The following is a 19,470-nucleotide window of genomic DNA, read 5'->3' as shown; positions in this document are numbered from 1 at the left end:
GCAACTAAGATCATATGCCACAACTTCTAAGCCTGTGCTCTAGAGCCCATGTACTGCAACAAGAGAAGCCCACACACCACAACTAGAGAAAGCCCCCACGCAGCAATGCAGCACAGCCAAAAATAAATAAAATTAAAAAAAAAAACTTTACCCTATGCAAAGTTAAAATGTCATATTAAAAAAAAGTATGTAGTGAGAATAATAATAAACTTTAATTAAGAGACTTCCCTGGTGGTCCAGTGGCTAAGACTTTGTGCTTCCATTGCAGGGGCATGGGTTTGATCCCTGGTAGGGGAACTATGATCCCACATGACACAAAAGGTGACCAAAAAAATGAAACAAAAACACCCTGGTGCAGTCAAATAAATAAAATAAATATCAACAACAACAACAACAACAAAACTTTATGAAGATGGAGATGGCAACCCGCTCCAGTATTTTTGCCTGGGAAATCCCATGGACAGAGGAGCCTGGCAGGCTACATTACATGAGATCACAAAGAGTCAGAAATGGCTTAGTGACTAAACAACAACTATACAGATTTTGGATTTCTGTCTTTCAGACCTGTGCAAGAATAAATTTCTTTAAGCCAAGAAATTTAAGCCAAAAAAAAAAAAAAAACTTTAATTAAGCCCTTATTCTGTGCCAGCCAGTGTAAGTACTTTATAAAATTATTTAAAGTTCAAAACTCTCAGAAAATCATTAAAGATCTGTAATTCCATATTCAAAATCCATAGGACCAGACACGTTTCAGAGTTCAGGAAATTTCAGGTTTCAGAAAGGTAAAATACGGAATTCCCTGGCAGTCCGGTGATTAGGACTCTGCACTTACACTACCGGAGAAGGAGACGACAGAGCATGAAATGGCTGGATGGCATCACCGACGTGATGGACATGGGTTTGGGTGAACCCCGGGAGCTGGTGATGGACAGGGAGGCCTGGCGTGCTGCAATTCATGGGGTCGCAAAGAGTAGGACACGACTGAGCGACTGAACTGAACTGAACTGAACTTGCACTACCAAGGACACACGTTCAATCCCTAGTCCGGGACCTAAGATCCCACAAGCCATGGGGTACGTGGCCAAAAAATAAAAATAGAAAAGTAAAATGGTACATATATATCACCCATAATCAAATAATATTTCTGGAGTAAAAATGTATAAATAGTCTCCAGTATGAGTTTTTAAAAGACCACGAGTAACCACACTTCTCTTCAGGTCAGGTTTAGCTACCATATGAACTACCTCCAAAGTAGTATGGATTACAAGGTTTTTTGGATTTTGGAATCATGAATAATCATTTTCCCATTTCTCTGATGAAGAAATTGAAGTAAGAGAGGTCAAGTTGCTTGCCCACAGTCATACAGCTTATAAAAGGAAGAGACAGAATTTTAACCCAGGCCATCTGGCTTAAAAACCTATATTCCTAATTCCACCCGCCCACCCCTACCAGGTAAATCCCAGCTGTGGATGCAGAGACTTGTCCTTGGAGACCTGCTCCTCAGGACCTTTGGGGTAGAACACCAGGGATTCTGAGAAATCTCAGAATGTATTTTTCTTAAAGAGGAGAAACCTCCAAGTCTGAGGAAATCTAGATCTCAAGCTCCTTCTGCATTTCAGACCTCCCTCTGAGGATCCAGAAGACCTGGCTAGAACAGTTCCCTTCCCCTTCTTTAACCTTCTGACTGGATGTGATTTTGAGCCCCACAGGGCAAAACCCAACCCAGGGCTACAAAGGAGTCTGGACTGTGAGCCTCTGGGAGGGAGGAAAGGGCGATAGGGCTTTGAGAAGGACCAGGTAGGGGAAAATGAACTCTCAACAACCTACATGACAATGACCTACAGTGTCCTGCCAATGACCCCCTCACGTTTGAAAGTCATGTTTTAACATTCTATCTTTAAACCTCTGATCTCCACACCCCACTCCCACCCCCTACTGCCAGGCTTCCGAGCAAAGCTATCAATCTGAAGAGGAATTTCATCTCTGACCTTTGTCCCCGGGCCTGGCAGCTCACATGGGTAACCCACTCTCTCCCAAAGTTGGCCAAGGGACAACCCAACCAACCTCGCCTCACATCCCCCACTCTGTACTTTCGTTGACTATGTGGCTTCTGCCAGATTCTACCTGTAACTGCTTCATCTCTCAAGTTGGATGTTTGACTACTCTACCCCCTACAACCAGGAGTCATGCCAGCTGGACACACTCTCCTTCCGGGGCCCCTGGCAGCCAGCAGGGAAGGAGCCGAGACCACAGCTGTTGAGACCCTGAACCACGGGGTTGCAGCTCTGTCTCAGGTGCATAGCTCAAGGAAGCCCCTTGGTGATGATCTGCTCCTTGTTCCTGGCCTTCCTGGTCCTGGCTGCAGCCATGGTGGCCACTCCCAGGGCTGACAGACAGTGTCCAGCATGCGGGGAGCCTGCCTTGGACGTGGAGAGCCACCGGGAGCTGCTGCTTAACCTGGCCAAGAGGAGCATCTTGGACAAGCTGCACCTCAGCCAGCGCCCCACCCTGGGCCGGCCTGTGTCCGGAGTTGCTCTGCGGGCTGCCCTGCATCGACTCCACGGGCCCCCACAGGGGGCGCTTCCGGAAGCCGATGAGGGACAGGAGTATGAGATCATCAGCTTTGCCGAGACAGGTGGGTTCTTGGCCTATAGATCTTCTCCTAAACTTGATCTCCTCAGGAAACGAAAAGCTTCCTCCCCGATATCTAACCTCTGACTTTCTCCCCAAAACCATCCCAACTCTGGCCTCTCACAGTCTATAGTCTCCTAATCACAGGCTCCAAACCCCCACCCACCCAAGCGCTCCCTTATAAGTTTAGACTTGATCAATGGGCACATGAGAAGTGGGTACCTTTCACTTCTCTTTAAGACTGCCTACCCCTATCTCCCCTGGTTCCTCTCTCTGCAGGCCCCACACACTTCCACAGGCTGTGATGTAAGCCCAACCACTACCTGAGCCTGGACTCAGGGTCTGGGAACTGGAGAGTCTGTCCCTCCTCTGGCCCCAGGATCCAGCTTCTCTGTACCCTGTCCTCCCCAGATACCTCATTTGAGTAAAAGGTAGAAAAGAGAAACACTCCGATTACAATTTCGCTCCACTGACTCCTGTCCTCTTGCCTTGATTACCTTGGGTCCCCACATCAGAACAGGGTCAAAATGGGGCTCAGAAAGATATTTAAAGGATAGATAAAGAACAGCAGTTGGGTAGAGAATTTAGTGGGCAGCTGGAGAGAATATCAAGAATTCAGAGACAGGGGAATTCGTTGGTGGTCCAGTGGTTTTGGAGTAGGAAATGGCAACCCACTCCAGTGTTCTTGCCTGGAAAATTTCATGGATGGAAGAGCCTGGAGGGCAGGCTGCAGTCCATGGGGTCAGAAAAAGTGGGACGTGACTGAGCATGTATGCCAGTGGTTTAGGACTCTGTACCCTCATGGCTGAGAGCCCAGGTTCAATTCCTGGTTGAGGAACTAAGATCTCAGGAGCCTCAAGGTGGGGCCAAAAAAAAAATATAGAATTCAGAGACAGGATCTGAGAAACAGAACATAAACAAGTGATCTCTCTTGCCTCTGAGCTTCTTACAAGTTTTGTCTTAGGTTTAGAAGGCCCTTCCCAATCCTGGTCCCTTTCCTTTGGTCAGCATCTACTCCCTTCAAGACCCAGCACTCCTATCCTGAAAATACCCACCCTGACTTGAGGCCGAGGGGCTCCCTCTCTTGTGGCCCCCATACCCTCACCCAGAACCTGGACCTTCCTTGTGGAATTGTCTGTTTCCAGGTTTTCTATGAAGTCTGTCTTTCCATAGAATTCGACCCCTTGAGTTCAGGAACTGTCATTTATTCCTTACATTATCACCAGAGACTAGTATATAGTAGAAATAACTAACACTTATACAATATTTGGGCTTCCCCGATGGCTCCTGCAATGCAGGAGACACACAAGACTCGAGTTCGATCCCTGGGTCGTGAAGATCCCCTGGAGGAGGGCATGGCAACCCACTCCAGTATTCTTGCCTGGAGAATCCTAGGGACAGAGAAATCTGGCAGGCTACAATCCATAGGGTCACAAAGAGTCAGACGTGACTGAAGCGAATGAACACCCACACATACAATGTTTACAGTGTTCTAAACCTTTTACAGATACTAACTCCTTGAAAGCCTCACAAGTCAGGTAGGCAAATACTATTATCGTCTGTATTTTAGAAGTGATGAAACTGAGGCTCAAAGAGGTTGAGTAGCTAGCTCAAGGTCATATGACCAGTAAGTGGTGGAACCAGACAGCCTGAGTCTCAAGTGCTTGACCTTGACCATTATACCACTCTGCCTCTTGCAAACAGAGTAGATGCTTGACAACCAACCAAACCATTCTGTAGGTCAGCTTGACCATGTCTAGAGTCCCCAGTGATGAATGAGACCCTATTCCAGCTCAAAAAAGGGTTTCTGCTCATAATTAAGAACACAAACTCTGGAGCCAGATAAACTGGGCTCAAATTCCGGCTCAGCTACTTATTAATATATGTCATGGGTTGTTGATAGTTTTCTCAGTTGCAAAACAGAGATAATGAGAGGATAGTTGAGAGAATTAAGTGAACTAATTAATGTACTTAGAAAGCATGGGCTTCCCTGGTGGCTCAAACAGTAAAGAATCTGCCTGCAATGCAGGAGACCCAGGTTCAATCCCTGGGTCGGGAAGGTCCCCTGAAGAAGGGAATGGCAACCCACTCCAGTATTCTTGCCTGGAGAAACCCACAGACAGAGGAGCCTGGCAGACTACAGTACACAGGGTTGCAAAGAGTTGGACACGACTGAGCGACTAACACTTTCACTTTCTTTCACTTAGAAGGGAGAAGGTGGCAGGGAACTTAGAAGACTCAGCTTCTGCCCATGAAGAGTTTAATTGTTACTGCTAGAAATAAATTACCTAGAACACAAGGCAGAATGAAATTAATGCTGGATGAGAACACAAGCCCTTGATGGCCAGAAGTCAGTCACTGGGATCTGACAGGACAGGGAAGTCTTTTAGAAGTTTAGAAATAGGCTAGATTGTACAGGAAGTTTGACTTCAATGGGTAAAAAATGGTAAACAACATCCTAAATGGAAAAACACGAGTAAAACTCAAGAAACGGACTGCATTTGGAGTTGAAGGTAGTTTGGAGTGGATGAACACAAAGTGGACGATGGCCATGAAACCATGAGTCCTTTGAACACCACAATCCTGGTTGGTTTTACAATTATTTATTGCTGTCACCATCCTATCTGCAACTAAGCCTTGTTACTTTATTTTTTTAATATTTATTTTATTTTTTGTTGCACTGGGTCTTCATTGCTGTGCACAGGCTTATTGCTTCAGCTTCTCTTGTCGCAGAGCACAGGCTCTAGGCATGAGGGCTTCAGTGGTTACAGCACGTGAGCTCAGTAGTTGTGGCTCTTGGACTCCAAAGTGTGGGCTCGGTAACTGCGTCTCATGGGGTTAGTTGCTCCTCACATGTGGGATCTTCCCAGATCACGGGTCAAATCCATGTCCCCTGCATCAGCAGGTGGATTCTTTACCACTGTGCCTTCTGGATGGTTTTTTTTCACCTTTGTATCCCTGATGCTTAGGCCAGTTCCTGGCACACTGTGGCAGTAATGACAATTACCAGGTATTTATTGTACCTGCCTCCTCTCAGTTAATCCTTGCATAAAGTAGACTTTATCATTCCCTGGTCACTCAGATGGTAAAGAATCAGCCTGCAACTCCAGAGACCTGGGTTCGATCCCTGGGTCAGGAAGATCCCCTGGAGATCCCCTGGAGTAGATTCCCTGAAGATCGCCAGTAGGATCCCCTGGAGAAGGAAATGGCAACCCATTCCAGTATTCTAGCCTGGAGAATTCCACGGACAGAGGAGCCTGGCAGGCTACAGTCCATGGGGTCGCAAAGAGCGACTAACATTTTATCATTCCCATCTTAAGAATGCAGAAACTGAAACTCGAAGAAGATAATTTACATGGCCAAGGTCATACAGCTTACCAAGGGCAGAATTCAAACACAGTTCTCTCTGACTTTAAAGTCTATATACTTTCCATATTTGCTAATCAATGAATGAATACAACATTCAGGCTGGAGGGGGTGTGACCCAAAGTGAACTTTGGAGATGAGAATGACTGATCCCTGGATCTTATCTTTTACATTTAAATATTTTAGTTTCAAGTTTTCATTCCCAGCTTAAGATATCATCTCCACCATTGTGTGAAAGAGAAGATCTGAGAATTGTTCTTGCTGGAGATACAAAGAGAAAGAGCTTGGGGCCCTGGAGAAACCAGGGGAAGACCCTCCAGTGGTGTCCTGACACTGGCTCAGACTGGTTCTTGAGGCCTGATGGTGAACATCTGCCAACTGTGCATTCATTGGTATCAGTGGTAGTCTGAAATTGGCCAATATAGGAGAATGTATTCCTCAGAAATTGGCTAACACTATTAATCAGCGCCTTTTCCCCCAACTCTGGAATCCAGTTGTTAAATATTTACCAGCACAACATTGCCTTTGACCTAAAAATTCAAGTTATCTTCTTCCCACATACCTAACGTACAATGCTGAGACAGGAATGGGATAATCATAATAGATACACCTGTTCAAAATGGGAGCCAGGGGAGGAAGATGCAGAGCAGTCACTGGTTCATGAAAATTCTACCCTAAGTCTGGAATTCCTTTGGTTAAGGCCTTTTCCTGCAATTTTCCTCTCCTCTTAAGAAGAGCCCACCATTGCTCTCCTAGGCTTCTAGATCTGCTCTCTCAGCACTTAGTGCCAGCCCCAGATGTCTTTCCTTTTAAATAAAAAGTGGCCTGTGTTTGCAGTAGAGTAATTTTCTCAGCCTGCATCTGCCCCCAAAAATTGGGGGCCTGGAGACCTGAAGACTTCTTTTCATTCTGAGTCATCTCTATCTCTTTTAGTCCAAATTGGTGCTGCTTTCCCTATTAAAATTCTCTTTAAAACTCTGTGAGCCTTTTAAATAATAAATTATAGTCTACTCAGTCAGACAAAAGGCACTCCATTCTATCAAGACAGATGCCCATCTTTAGGTTACAAGTCAGGGTGTTGGGGGATAAGATTCTTAGAAGCCCTTCTGTCTAGTTGAGAGAATCTATAGAAAAACATCTTACATTTTAGATCTTTGAACTTCCCTGGTGGCCCAGTGATTAAGACTCTGTGCTTCCACTGCAGGAGCACTGGTTCCATCCCTGGCTGGGGAACTAGTGTGATTGAAAAAAAAAAAAAAAAAGATCTTAACAAAGATGTTAGATCCTAACAAAAGGTCTTAGAGCTTATCCTTTACTGTTTTGATCATAACTCTGAAGCCATGTTCTACCTGCAGTGTCCTGGGGTTGATTTTTGCCCTGAGACCATTTCTTAGTTTGAGAACCTTTTGCCAGACAGAGTTGAGGAATGAAAAAATATTTTATTGTTCAATCTAACAAGTCCTGTTGGAAAGTTTTTCTCTAAATTCTGCTTGAACACTGAACAGTTCCTTTTTTAGTTCATCTCACTCTTGAGATGCCTTATCATAGGCAGCTAAAATAAGCCAAACTTTCAACATTCTGCTGGAAATACCTTTAGCTAAATTCACAACTTTGTTAGATACCATTTCTAGCTTCCAAGTTACCAGAGACGATAGCCAATACATAACACAGGTTCCCCTTTCTCTAGCTTCCAACAGCGATTTCTTCGCTGTCCTTCCTGTCTTCACTAACAGTCTCCCTGCTGTCCTTCCATCCCTTGTCTGCCACCCAGACCCTAAGCCTGTACTGCATATTTTAAGCCTTTTCTATGGTGTACACCACTTCGGATACTTATTTCTGTTTTAGTTATCCATTAATATAGCAGATCAGCTCAAAAATTGAGGTTTAAAGCAAAAAAAAAAAAATCAGTATTTTCTGTGATTTTGTAGTTTGACTGGACTTATTCTGGACAGTTCCTTCACTTGATGAGGGATCGCTGAGGTCATTCAAGTAATTGCATTCTCAGACGGGGCTGAAATCTCTAGGATGGCCTCTGATCTTACGAAGTCTCTCTCCACATGGCTTCTCATCATTCAGTAGTCTAGCTCAAGTTTCTTTAAAGCATTTAGAGGTTTCCTGTACTCCTTTGGCAGTCCAGTGGTTAAGACTCCACACCTCCAGTACAGGGGGCATAGGTTCAATAACCAGTCAGGGAACTAAGGTCCCACATGTGGCCAAATGAAAAAAAGCAATTTAAAATAAAGGTTTCCTTCCAAGAGGGGGAAGCCTCAAAGTACTTATTAAGTGCTTATTAAGCATCTACTTGCACCATGCTTGCCTACCTCTCATTGGCCAAATCAAGTCATGTGCCAAGCCCAGAATTAATATGGGAAGGGATTGCACAAAACTGTGAATATTGGGAGGTATTGTTCACTGATAGTCAACAATGTGAAAGTCTACCACAGCCCCTGCTGGTTCTGTGTCTGCCTGCCATAATTGGGGTGACTTACGAGGTTCTAAAAGGTAAGAGCGCTTAGTGACCTAATAAGAAAACATTAGCTGGGCCAATCAGACTCTTCTTTAAGGATTTTGGAATTGGAACACTGAAGAATCAGGTCACTTAGCTAGGAAGAACTTTTAACTAAGTTAAAAGTTCTGTAGACTCAGGAGCTGGGGCCACCATTTAGGGACCTGAGGAAGTTCACAGGGAGGCAAAAGAGGTAGATCCACAGAAAGAGAAGAAGGGAGTAGACTTACCTAGGAAGACTGAGATGACTGATATCTTGTAGACTTTCAGAGCTGTCTAGAACAACCATATTCCAGGCTTTACAATTCACGCCAAGTCTAGCTGAATTTTAGTTTCTGCTCTTTTATGCCCATGAGCGTATCAGTGACATTCCCACAATAAAGCATTCTTTACTTAAATAAAAAAGAGTCACTAAGGCCAAAGCATAATGGCATTTAATTGCCTCCTAAAACAGGTGTATTCATCAATAAGTTTTTTTTAACTATGAATTTTATGATCTAGCCTTTTGGAAAATAATTCTGATGTCTGCATAAAATAAGAATAAAGACCTGACTTCCCTGGCAGTCTCGTGGTTAAGACTTCACCTTTCAACACAAGTGGTGGGGATTCAATCCCTGGTCAGAGAATTAAGATCCTACATGCCTCGCGGCCGGAAAACCTTTGGTTTTCAAAACAGACTTTAAAACTGGTCCATTAAAAAAAAATGAATTAAAAAAAAAAAAAGAATGAAAAGCCATCCACTCAAAAAGTGTTTATTGAATGCCTATTATGTACCAGGTGCTAGGGATACAGTGGTGGGCCACATAGACACAATCTGTACCTTTGTGGAGTTTACATCCTGGCTGGGAGTGGGGATGGGGGAAGAAGAGGGAAGGAGAAGCATATAGTCAACAAACAAACAAAAAAGCCAAGATGATTACAGAGAGCAACAGTGGCCATAAAGACCGGTTAAACAGGATAGTGTATTAAAGAGATGAGGGTAAAGTTGAAGGCTGTTTTAGCTAGGTCAGTCAGGGAAGCCCCTCTAAAGAAGCAAATTTGAACTGAATGGCAAGAAGGAGCCAGTCATTCAACATTCTGGGAAAGACATTCCAGGCAGGGGAAATAGCAAGTGCAAAGGCCATGAGGTGGGTCCATGCTTCGTAAGCGTTCAAGGAACAGAAAAAAACCCAGTATAGGTAGAATATAGTCATTAAGTGGCAGAATGCCTAATCATTCAAGTTTTCTATGCTGTGTGTGTGTTCTAAGTTGCTTCAGCTGTGTCTGACTCTGAATGTCCATGGACTATAGCTCGCCAGGCTCCTCTGTCCATGGATTTCTCTAGGCAAGAATGTTAAGGGGTTTATGTATTCTAATTTTGGCTGTTCTGAGTCTTCATTGCAGTGCGCAGGCTCTTCCTTGTGGTGACTAGGCTTCTCTAGTTGTGGCACTAGGGCTTAGCTGCACCACAGCATGTGGGACCTTAGTTCCCCAAGGATCAGGGATTGAACTCATGTCCTTTGCATTGGAAGGTGGATTCTTAACCACAGGACCACCAGGGAAGTCCCTGTTAAGGGGTTTAGATTTTATTCAAATAGCAAAGGGAAGCCTTTGAAGGGTTTTAAGCTGAGATGATTAAGCTGATCAGATTTATGCTATAAAAAAATTACTCTGGGACTTCCCTGGTGGTCCAGTGGTTAAGACTCCGTGCTTCAACTGCAGTAGGTGTGAGTTTGATCCCTGGTTAGGGAACTGAGATCCCACATGCCACATAACACAGCCAGGAAAAAAACAAAATTACTCTGACTAATGTGTGAAGAATGGTTTTGTGGGCAAGAGTGAACCAATCACTTGGCAAGCTATTGCCATAGTTCAAGAAAAAGATGATTGTGGGTTGAACTAATGTATGGTAGAGGAGGTGAGGTTAAGTGAAATTACATTATGAACTGGAGATATAGTTGACAGGTCTGCAGATAATTTCAAAGAAGGGAATGAGGGCAAGCAAGACTTTGGTTTAAGTCCCTATTTTTCCTTTATAGGGAAAGGGAAGATTGAAGAAAGAACAGGTTTGAGTTGGGGGTCAGGGAGGATAAACCTAGAGTTCTTCTCTGAACTTGAAAAGTTTGAGATAGCATTGGATATCCTAGTGGAATATCAGATCTGCGGCTGGATATACAAGCCTGAAGCTCAGGGAGAGGTCAGGGCCACAGATATAGGTATCTGGGGAGTTATCAGCATATAGATGAAATTGAAAGCCAAGGGAATTGATGGGATCTTTCTGGGAGAGAGTACAGATAGAGAAGTGAAGGGAGCTGAGGACCTCCAACATTTAGAGGTCAGGCAGAGGAAGAGGAGCTGTCAGCCAAAGAAACCAAGATAGAGTAGCCAGAGTCATGAAAGCCAAGAGAAGGAAATATTTCCAGAAGGAAGGAATGGTCCACTGTGTCAAACACCTGCTTGAAGTTCAGGTAAGGCAAATATAGAGATGAAACCATGTGGATATGGCAACATGGGAGGTGTTAGTGATCCTGACAAGAGCAGGAGTAGAGGGAGCAGAAATCCAATTCATGTGTTTCAGTAGGTCAGGTGAGAGACGAAGAGGGGGAATCGGGCAACAGTGATAGGCACAGGAAGAAATGCAGAGCCATTTTTTTTTTGGTCGAGCTCCACAGCAAGTGGGATCCTAGTTCCTTGACCAGGAATTGAACCCAGGCCCCTCGCACTAGAAGTCTTAACCACTGGACAGCCAGGTAAGTCCCTATGCCAGTCATTAGAACCACTCTGGTGAGGAACTGGATGTGGAGAATAAAGGAGGTGATCTTAGGGTTTCTAAAGATGATAAGCAAAATAATGGTGCGACCAATTCTAAGAACAGAGAGAGAGGTATATAGGGAGGAAAATAATGATTTCTACATTTCCACAGAATGTGGCAAAATTAAGCAGTTAGAAGTTTAGGCCTGAAGCTTGGTGATTCCCAAGGTGCAAAATGGTCTGGACTGGACTGACAGATTCAGGAATCACCAGCATAAGATTTGCGTTGGCTGCCCACAGCTGTGGGTCAGGGCTCCCCTCAGTGTAGAGTAAGAGGAAATGGGGCTTCCCTGGGGGTCCAGTGGTTAAGACTCCGAGCTTCCACTGCAGGGGGGTGGGCAAGCTCGATCCCTGGTTGGGGAAATAAGGGTAAAAAAAAAAAGAGGAAGTGAAGGTCAAAGACAGACCAAAGAACTCTTGCACTGGAGGGATGGTCAGAGAAAGAAAAGCCAGTAAAGAAAATTAAGGAAGAATCCTAAGAGAGTTGTGAGAAGAGATTTTTAAGAAGGAAAGGGTCCTTAACAGTGCCAGGACTGTGGTTGAGAAGGAACGCACAGCGAGGTAGCAGGTAGAATGACACTCAGAAGGCCACAATGACTGGAGCTTCTCGTGTCCACAGGCCTCTGCAACACTACTCAGACTCGTCTGGATTTCCATTTCTCCTCTGACAGCTCGGCTGGAGGCTTGGAGGTCCAGCAGGCCAGCCTCATGTTCTTTGTGCAGCTCCCTCCCAATACCACCTGCCCTCTGAAGGTGAGGGTCCTTGAGCTCAGCCCACATGACACCAACCTCACCTCGGCCACTCAGCACCTGCTGCAGGTAGACGACACTGGCTGGCACCAGCTTCTCCTGGGGCCTGAAGCTCAGACTGCCTATAGCCAGGGGCACCTGGCCCTGGAGCTGGCCCCTGAAGGACAGGTGGACTGGAGCCCAGTCGTCCTGGCTGGGGCTGCACATAGGCCTTTCGTGACAGCTCGGGTGAGAGTCGGGGGCCAGCACCGGGTTCGTCGTCGAGGCATCGACTGCCAGGGCAGGTCCAAGATGTGCTGTCGACAAGAGTTCTTCGTGGACTTCCGGGAGATCGGATGGCATGACTGGATCATCCAGCCTGAGGGCTATGCGATGAACTTCTGCACAGGGCAGTGCCCCCTGCATGTGGCAGGCATGCCAGGCATCGCTGCCTCCTTTTACACCTCGGTGCTCAATCTTCTCAAGGTCAACACAGCTGCAGGCACCACCAGAGGGAGTTCATGCTGTGTGCCCACCGTCCAGCGCCCCCTCTCTCTGCTCTACTATGACAGGGACAGCAACATTGTCAAGACTGACATACCTGACATGGTGGTAGAGGCCTGTGGGTGCAGTTAGTCTGTGTGTGGCACAGGCCGCTGGGGGGAGGGGGGACAGGCAAACACGCCCTGACGGAGGTGCTCTTCCTTGATAGTAGGGTGTGGCCCTCTTACTGCCTCTGTTCAGAAGATGGACACCCTCTTCCTGAGCAACTTGGGGAAATTATCCCCACTTTGATGTGAGGAGACCTTCATCACATCTCCTAAGATGTGATCTAAGGACAGCCATGGTACCATCTTCATAATGACTAGCCCCTTTCCTGGGGCGGAGTCCATTCAGCAAGCCCCATGAGCTCAACTGCCACCCCAGGGACTCTAATCCATCTCCAGCCATGAGCAGTGCCATCTGAGTCCCAGACAGACACCCACAGCCCAGCTGCAATCCATGGTGCCTCCCTGCCCTTTCTACTGCACGTCCCCCACTGCAGGATGAGTTGGCCAGCTCCGTTCCCTGCTTTTCTGGATCTCCAATGAGTCCCTCCCTTAGATCCACCAAACATTACATCCTCTCTATGTCTTGAGCCCTTTTCCCTCTGACTTGCCCAGTGGGTTGCTAAAGCCTCTCTTGGCATGCCTTCATTCATTCTTTGTCCTTATCCATCTGGCTCTGTACCCTTGGGGGCAGACTCACCTGAGTTCCTTTGGCTTCTGGCTTCCTGCTGAGCTTGACTGGCCTAGCAAACTAGCAAGAATGGAAAGCTCTTACAAGCCAAGAGTGTGGAAGCAGGGATACCAGAACTTGGGCAGAGCTGGAGCTGTGGAGGGGGTGGGGAGCTGGACAGGAGTTGTAGGGATATGAACATAGCGACAGTCCCACAGAACCCTGGAACCTAGGCAGAGGGAGAGGAGTAAGAAACACGCTGGCCTGTCTCCTCTTAGCCTTTGATCTGCCTTTTGCTAGTTCCTGGGTGCTTCAACATCCCTCCTCAGTTCCCTTAACCCTGCCCATACCTCTGAAAAGAGGTCCTTCATTGAGTCTTCTTAGTGATACAAACATAGACAGCTGAGTGGGTCTTTTATTTCCTGCCAGGACCCTGATTGGTACCCCCGATGACACAGAGCCTGCCTGCCCTGCCCACTTTTCTCTCCTCACAGTCTCCTTAGGGCTGAACTTTATGTCTGTCCCACACATCATGACTCCTCCTTCTCCAGGCTGCCTCCTTTCTTAGGCCCCATCCTACTTCCTAGAACCATCCTCACTGGTCTTCCAGCTAATAAAGACCTGGGCTTTACTTGCTCCTCTCCTCCTTCTGTCCTCGGTCTGAGAGATGAGACAGATCACTGTTCAACCAGCAAGTAGGTGACAACCTGTGAGCACACACATGGTGGGAAGCAGAGACAAGGCAGCCTTCCTTCACTGATCCTCAGGGCTCCAGCCAGGAGTCCTGTTTGGGAGATGGAACTGGCCAAGGGCCACTTGAGCAGGATGGGGAGAAGGAAAGGAAAGTCTGGGGAGAGAAGAGGGAGGCATTTGCTCTGAGATTGGGTCCTCTCCAGACCTTTGCCCTCTTCCCCCACTATTGCCACCCCGCCCCCGTTAGCTGGACAGCCCTGAACCATGGGGTCGATATTGTCTGCAACCCAAGGCCAAGATTGCGCAAAACCCATGTGTCCTTTGGGAAACGTGCTGTCTGTGTTTGTTCAGCATATAACCCCCTCCTATCCAGGTCTGAGGTCCCTGGAAACGGCACCCTAAAGGATAGAGCCTGAAAGACCTCCTGGAGAAAGGCAAATCTGAGCTGCAGGCTTCGTGAGCAAATGCTTACTTGCTCAGAAGTTCTCTGTCCTTTGACTTTATGAGATCTTCACCTAAGGAGAGAATCTAAGGAAGACTTCTGGTGCTAGGCCGCCCTCTTCCACCACTGTCTCCCACCCCAAATCCACCTCCTCCCAAATCTAACCGCCCTCCTTCCAACTATAGCTTCAGTCCCCAAGGTCAAGACTAAGGTGAGGTGAAGTGAGGTACTTGCCTTGGAGACAGAATTTTAAGGGGATGTCAAAAATTCCATCAGTCAAGATAAATAATATTTTAATGCAATATTTTAAAAAATCAATGCAAAAATATCCAAGATGAACAAAATAGCAAATTTTAAAATAAACTAAATGTAACAGGAGTCAGTATTATTCCTTCTCTTTTTTGGCTCTGCTTTTGACAAAAAAGAAACAGTGGAATTGTCCTCTTCCCAACCTTTTCCTCCAGCACTCCCTGGCCCCTGACACTAGGCTCCTCAGGCTTTTCTCTGTAGGGCAAGATACTCACTTAGGCTCCTTCTACTTCCTCACCCACTCTCAAGCCTGTCGCTACCCCCCAGCCCCCAGCCAGGTTGGTGGTAGGGCGGGCCTGTGAGGCAGATGGCTGGGGTATTTATAACCTGGGAGCACTTCTTGGGAAAAGTGACTAAGATGCTAAGAGCATATTTATAGCTGGGTTCTGACGTAAGTGTCACTGGGGAGGTAGGGGCAGGCCATGCACAGCAGCAAGAGGGTAAGAAGAGCTGGAAATTGGGGGCACCTGACAGAGAGGGCAGGGGAGGAATGGGGTTGGTGATTCCTGCAGTCACTTCTGGATGCTCCCTTGACTCAGGCTCACCCACAGGTTAGCCCTCGGAGACAGCGCCATAGGCAGAAACCTCGGCTTTGCAGTTCTAGGGTCCAGACCCCAGGGGGTAGAGAGAGCTGTCACTCACAAGTTTGACCAACAGAGAGGGTGCTGGCAGCTGGGGAGAGCCCTGGACAGAGGGATTTGAATATGACTCAAGATCTAGGGAGAAAGGCAGGGTGGAGAGAGGGTCTAAAAGTCTCATTGGCCCCCTCCCCACCACAGGTGCTGTAGCGTGGCACCCTTCACTGCCCTCCATTGCCACATGTCAGTGATGAGGTCCAAAACTGAACTAAAGGTAACACTGATGTGGTCCTGATAACAGCCTCAGCTTTCCGGCAGCGGCAAGCGGAGAGAGCTGAGGCACCAGCTTCTCATTCTTCTGGCATAGAGGCAGGGTCCCCAGAGGGAGAGGTGGGGAAGCAAGCCCTCTGAATTTCTCCACATCCCAGAGCAGCCCCTTCCCTGGGAAGCTGGTCAGCACTAAGCCCTCTGCTGTCCAGCGGCTCAGCACTGCCACATGGTGGACACTGGTGGTACTGAGTCCCGGCCCCCAAAGTGCCACCTCTCTTCCCCTAGTGCCAGAATCTAGCAGGCTATCTTGAGAGCCCCCAATGGCTGAATAGCCGGGAGATTAACAAACTGGAGTAGGGGCCCATTTCCCAAAATGCACTCACTTCCTCCCAGCTTCTTGAAGAAACTGGGGCATAAGGAGAAAGGCTGATGACATGAGGCCTTGGTTCTCTCATTTAAAGGCAGTGAGGAGTGTGATAAGGAAGGCTGGGGTTGGGACTCAGGTTGCTATACTGGCCATGTTTTGTTCTTAAAAACCCATAAATCTTCCATGTCCCACCACCATTAACTGAGGCTGGCACCACTTCTAGGATACCCCAAATCTAGGCAGCTCTTGGAGTCCCCTGAAAGAGAACCAGTGTCTGGGACAGGCCCTTCCAAGTCTCATGCCCTTCTGCCATCCTTGATGGACTCTGCCCTGATGTAATATTGCATCACCACCTCCCCCACCTCTCCAGGTTTCCCCAGACATCACAGTGACATGCCATCCCCCGCCCAGGCTCCAGCCCTCGTCCACGTTGTGCTCCGGTCCAACTGGACTCTGGGCAGCCAGCACAGGCAAGGTCAGGAGGTAACTTCTGTGCCCCATGACACTGCCACCTTGGCCTGGGCAAGAGGACTCCATTCCTACCGCCAGCCCCCCGGCCTCTCACCCCTGTCCCAGCCCCATTGCTAGAAATAAAAAGAACCAAGCTCTCCTTCTAGCCCAGAAAAATAACCACTGGGACTCCCAGCTGCCTCATGGAAACTGCTGCAACAGTGGAGGCCAGGAGCTAGACAGACTGGAGGTATGGGGGGAAGTGACCTTCCCACCTTGCTCACATGGAGCTCCCTCCCCCGAGCCCCAGACCTTGGGGATTGAGCCTGTGAAATCCTCCTCCTTCTTGCATCATACGTGTCCACATCGCCCCCCACCCCCCCACCCCTACCTCAAGCTCCGTGACCAGGGCCAGATGGTGAAACCTGAGCTCCAGGGGGCAACCTCCACCCACGGCAGGGGCCTGATGGGCAGCACAGCTGGCCAATCCTGGGGCTCAGAGGGTAGGTCTGCCTGCTGACCACTAGGTGAGGGAGCCCTAGGCTGCTGGCTCCAGAGAGGCCCCGGTCGGTAGCCAGACATGAGCTGTGAGGGTCAAACTGGCAGACTGCACTGAACATCGCTACCCATTGGACCATCCACTGTCCGCCTTCCTGAGTTCCAGGCAACAGAAGATAGGTGGCTCTACCCTTGGCCAAGGGTAGGTGTGGCACTGGTGGCTGCAGCCGCCGTGCCCTCCTCATTGGCCTCCACGCAGCCAGACTCAACAGGAGGAGCAACGGCCCTCCGAGGCCCCAGACCTGACCCTGGGCCATTCACCAGGACCATGGGACTCCTCAAGGTCCAGCTCCAGCTGGTGCTGCTGTGGGCACTGGTGTGGGCACAGGTGGCAGGGTCTGCATGTCCCTCCTGTGGGGGCCCCACACTGGCACCCCAAGCAGAGCGAGCTCTGGTCCTCAAGCTGGCCAAGCAGCAAATCCTTGAGGGACTACAGCTGACCAGTCGTCCCCGGCTGACTCATCCTCCACCCAAGGCGGTGCTCACCAGAGCCCTCCGGAGACTGCATCGGGGAAGAGTGGTTCCAGCGAATGGGGAGCAGGTCATCAGCTTTGCTGTCCTCACAGGTGGGTGAGGGAGAGACAGGCAGAGAGCTGGCAGGGCAGGGAGGCAGAAAGGGAGCTTGACAATGATAGCAGGAGCAGAGGGAGCCGGGTCTGGAAGGAAGAGGAGGAATTGGAGCCGGACTAGCCTCTAAGTCCCTGCTTCTTCCGAAGGTGGGAGCTGGCGAGAGCAGAGGGCAGGGCTCTTGGGAGTCTCAGGGGACAGCATCATCTCCGCTCACATTCTCCAATCCCTTCATCTTTCTGGCAGACTCCTCCACCGCCACCTGCAGCTCCACACTCACCTTCCACCTGTCCACTCCTCGGTCCCACCACCTGTATCATGCTCGCCTCTGGCTGCAAGTGCTCCCCACCCTTCCCGGCCCTCTTTCCTTGAGGATTTTCCGATGGGGGGGCAGGAGGAGAGGCCGAGGGTCCCGCGTCTTTCTGGCTGAGCACCAGTTGACAACCCCGGGCTGGCACGCCCTAACTCTGCCCTCTAGCGGCTTGAAGCGTGAGGAGTCTGGTGTCTTGAAACTCCGACTGGACTGCAGTCCCCTAGAAGGCAACCGCACTGTCGCCCCACAGCTCCTGGACACAGCAGGAGAGCAGCGGCCCTTCCTGGAACTTAAGACCCGGCCCAAATTGCCTGGAGCAGGCCGGGCCAGGAGGAGGACCCCCAGCTGTGAGCCCGCGACCCCCTTATGCTGTCGGCGAGACCATTATGTAGACTTCCAGGAGCTGGGATGGCGGGATTGGATCCTGCAACCCGAGGGGTACCGGCTGAATTACTGCAGTGGCCAGTGTCCCCCCCACCTGGCTGGCAGCCCCGGCATTGCCGCCTCCTTCCATTCCGCTGTCTTCAGTCTCCTCAAGGCCAACAACCCTTGGCCCTTGGGTACTTCTTGCTGTGTCCCTACTGCCCGAAGGCCTCTCTCTCTCCTCTACCTTGACCGTGATGGCAACGTGGTCAAGACAGATGTGCCGGATATGGTGGTAGAGGCCTGTGGCTGCAGCTAGCAAGAGGACCTGGGGGTCTGGAGTGAAGAGATCAACCTAGGGGTCCCCAGACAGAGGGCCTCCGTGGCTGGAGGCATCAGGTTCCTGACCCACACCTCCACCCCATGGGTCATCTGGCAATATGACTGGATTGACCCCTCTGAGACCCAAATGGGCACTTTTGTGTCCAGTCTCTGGCCCATTTCAGGCTGGTTGATATGTGGGGGAGATGGGGAAAGTGTGTCCTGTAAAGAAGTCTATCCAGAAAGCGTGAGTTCCTACCTTAAACTGTCCAAGAAGATGGGAGGGAGTGTGGGAAGGAGAGGGCCGAGAAAAATCACTTAGTCTCTCCAGAGAAGAGAAAGTCCTCAAGTAAGGGAAGGAAGGACCAATCAAGAGCCCAGCAACCTTGGGATGGGGGAGACAGTCTGGCCAAGGGTAAGGGCTGTGGAAGTGCTAGAAGGGAGGCTCAACAGGGACCTGGGCGAGGGGCTAAGGGGAGGTGTTTAGGAAAGCCCCAGAAATGGGAGTTCAGAGAGAGCGGTGCTAAGCCTGAAAAGTTTTCTGGTTTTTCTCTGGGGCAGGACCCATTGGGGAGGCAAAGTTTATACTTTCCTAATAAAAATGAAGAAAAAAATGTCAAGTGTGAATCATGAAGGGCTGGGATGGTGGTCCAAAACAACTGTTCTCAGAGTGTGGCCTGGGAACTCCCAGGAAGTCCCTGAGACCCCTTCACATGGTCAAAACTATTTTCACAATAAAACTAAGATGGTACTTGCCTTTTCATTTTCAACATCTCAGTAGTCTAGAGTGGAGTTTTCCAGAAGCTATAGGACATGTGATTACATCATCTTTCTGACATCTTTGTTAATGGGATGTGTGCTTGTGTATTCTTGGGTTACAACTTTTTTTTTTTTTTCAGTTTTAATGTCTAGCATGGTAAGTTGATACAAACATAAACAAAATCTCAATAATTTTTAAGAGTGTAAAGGGATATTGAAAGCAAACTGAGAACCGCTGAT

At 48.6% G+C, this 19,470-nt stretch overlaps 2 protein-coding genes across 2 annotated transcripts; both read left to right on the top strand.

Annotated features, from left to right (window-relative positions):
* Positions 1-2,113: 2,113 nt before the first annotated feature.
* On the top strand, positions 2,114-14,757 carry INHBC (inhibin subunit beta C). The gene is made up of 2 exons (XM_086400361.1): positions 2,114-2,635; positions 11,913-14,757. The coding sequence occupies exons 1-2, from the start codon at positions 2,323-2,325 to the stop codon at positions 12,656-12,658; spliced, it is 1,059 nt and encodes a 352-aa protein (XP_086256487.1). The 5' UTR covers positions 2,114-2,322; the 3' UTR covers positions 12,659-14,757.
* Positions 14,758-16,773: 2,016 nt separating this feature from the next.
* INHBE (inhibin subunit beta E) lies at positions 16,774-19,220 on the top strand. The gene is made up of 2 exons (XM_086400362.1): positions 16,774-17,473; positions 17,721-19,220. Exons 1-2 carry the CDS (start codon positions 17,176-17,178, stop codon positions 18,467-18,469), a joined length of 1,047 nt encoding a protein of 348 aa, XP_086256488.1. The 5' UTR covers positions 16,774-17,175; the 3' UTR covers positions 18,470-19,220.
* The last annotated feature ends 250 nt before the right edge of the window (positions 19,221-19,470 follow it).

This window comes from Bos grunniens, chromosome 5 (assembly GCF_055505025.1).
Source record: "Bos grunniens cultivar Pamir isolate PY7600 chromosome 5, Bosgru_T2T1.0, whole genome shotgun sequence".
Lineage (NCBI taxonomy): Eukaryota > Metazoa > Chordata > Mammalia > Artiodactyla > Bovidae > Bos > Bos grunniens.
This window is presented reverse-complemented; position numbering and strand designations above follow the sequence as displayed.

Coding starts and splice junctions, on each gene's coding strand:
- INHBC (XM_086400361.1), top strand. CDS start 2,323: ATGATCTGCTCCTTGTTCCTGGCCTTCCTGGTCCTGGCTGCAGCCATG. Junction 2,636..11,912: donor CATCAGCTTTGCCGAGACAG/GTGGGTTCTTGG, acceptor TCGTGTCCACAG/GCCTCTGCAACACTACTCAG.
- INHBE (XM_086400362.1), top strand. CDS start 17,176: ATGGGACTCCTCAAGGTCCAGCTCCAGCTGGTGCTGCTGTGGGCACTG. Junction 17,474..17,720: donor CAGCTTTGCTGTCCTCACAG/GTGGGTGAGGGA, acceptor TCTTTCTGGCAG/ACTCCTCCACCGCCACCTGC.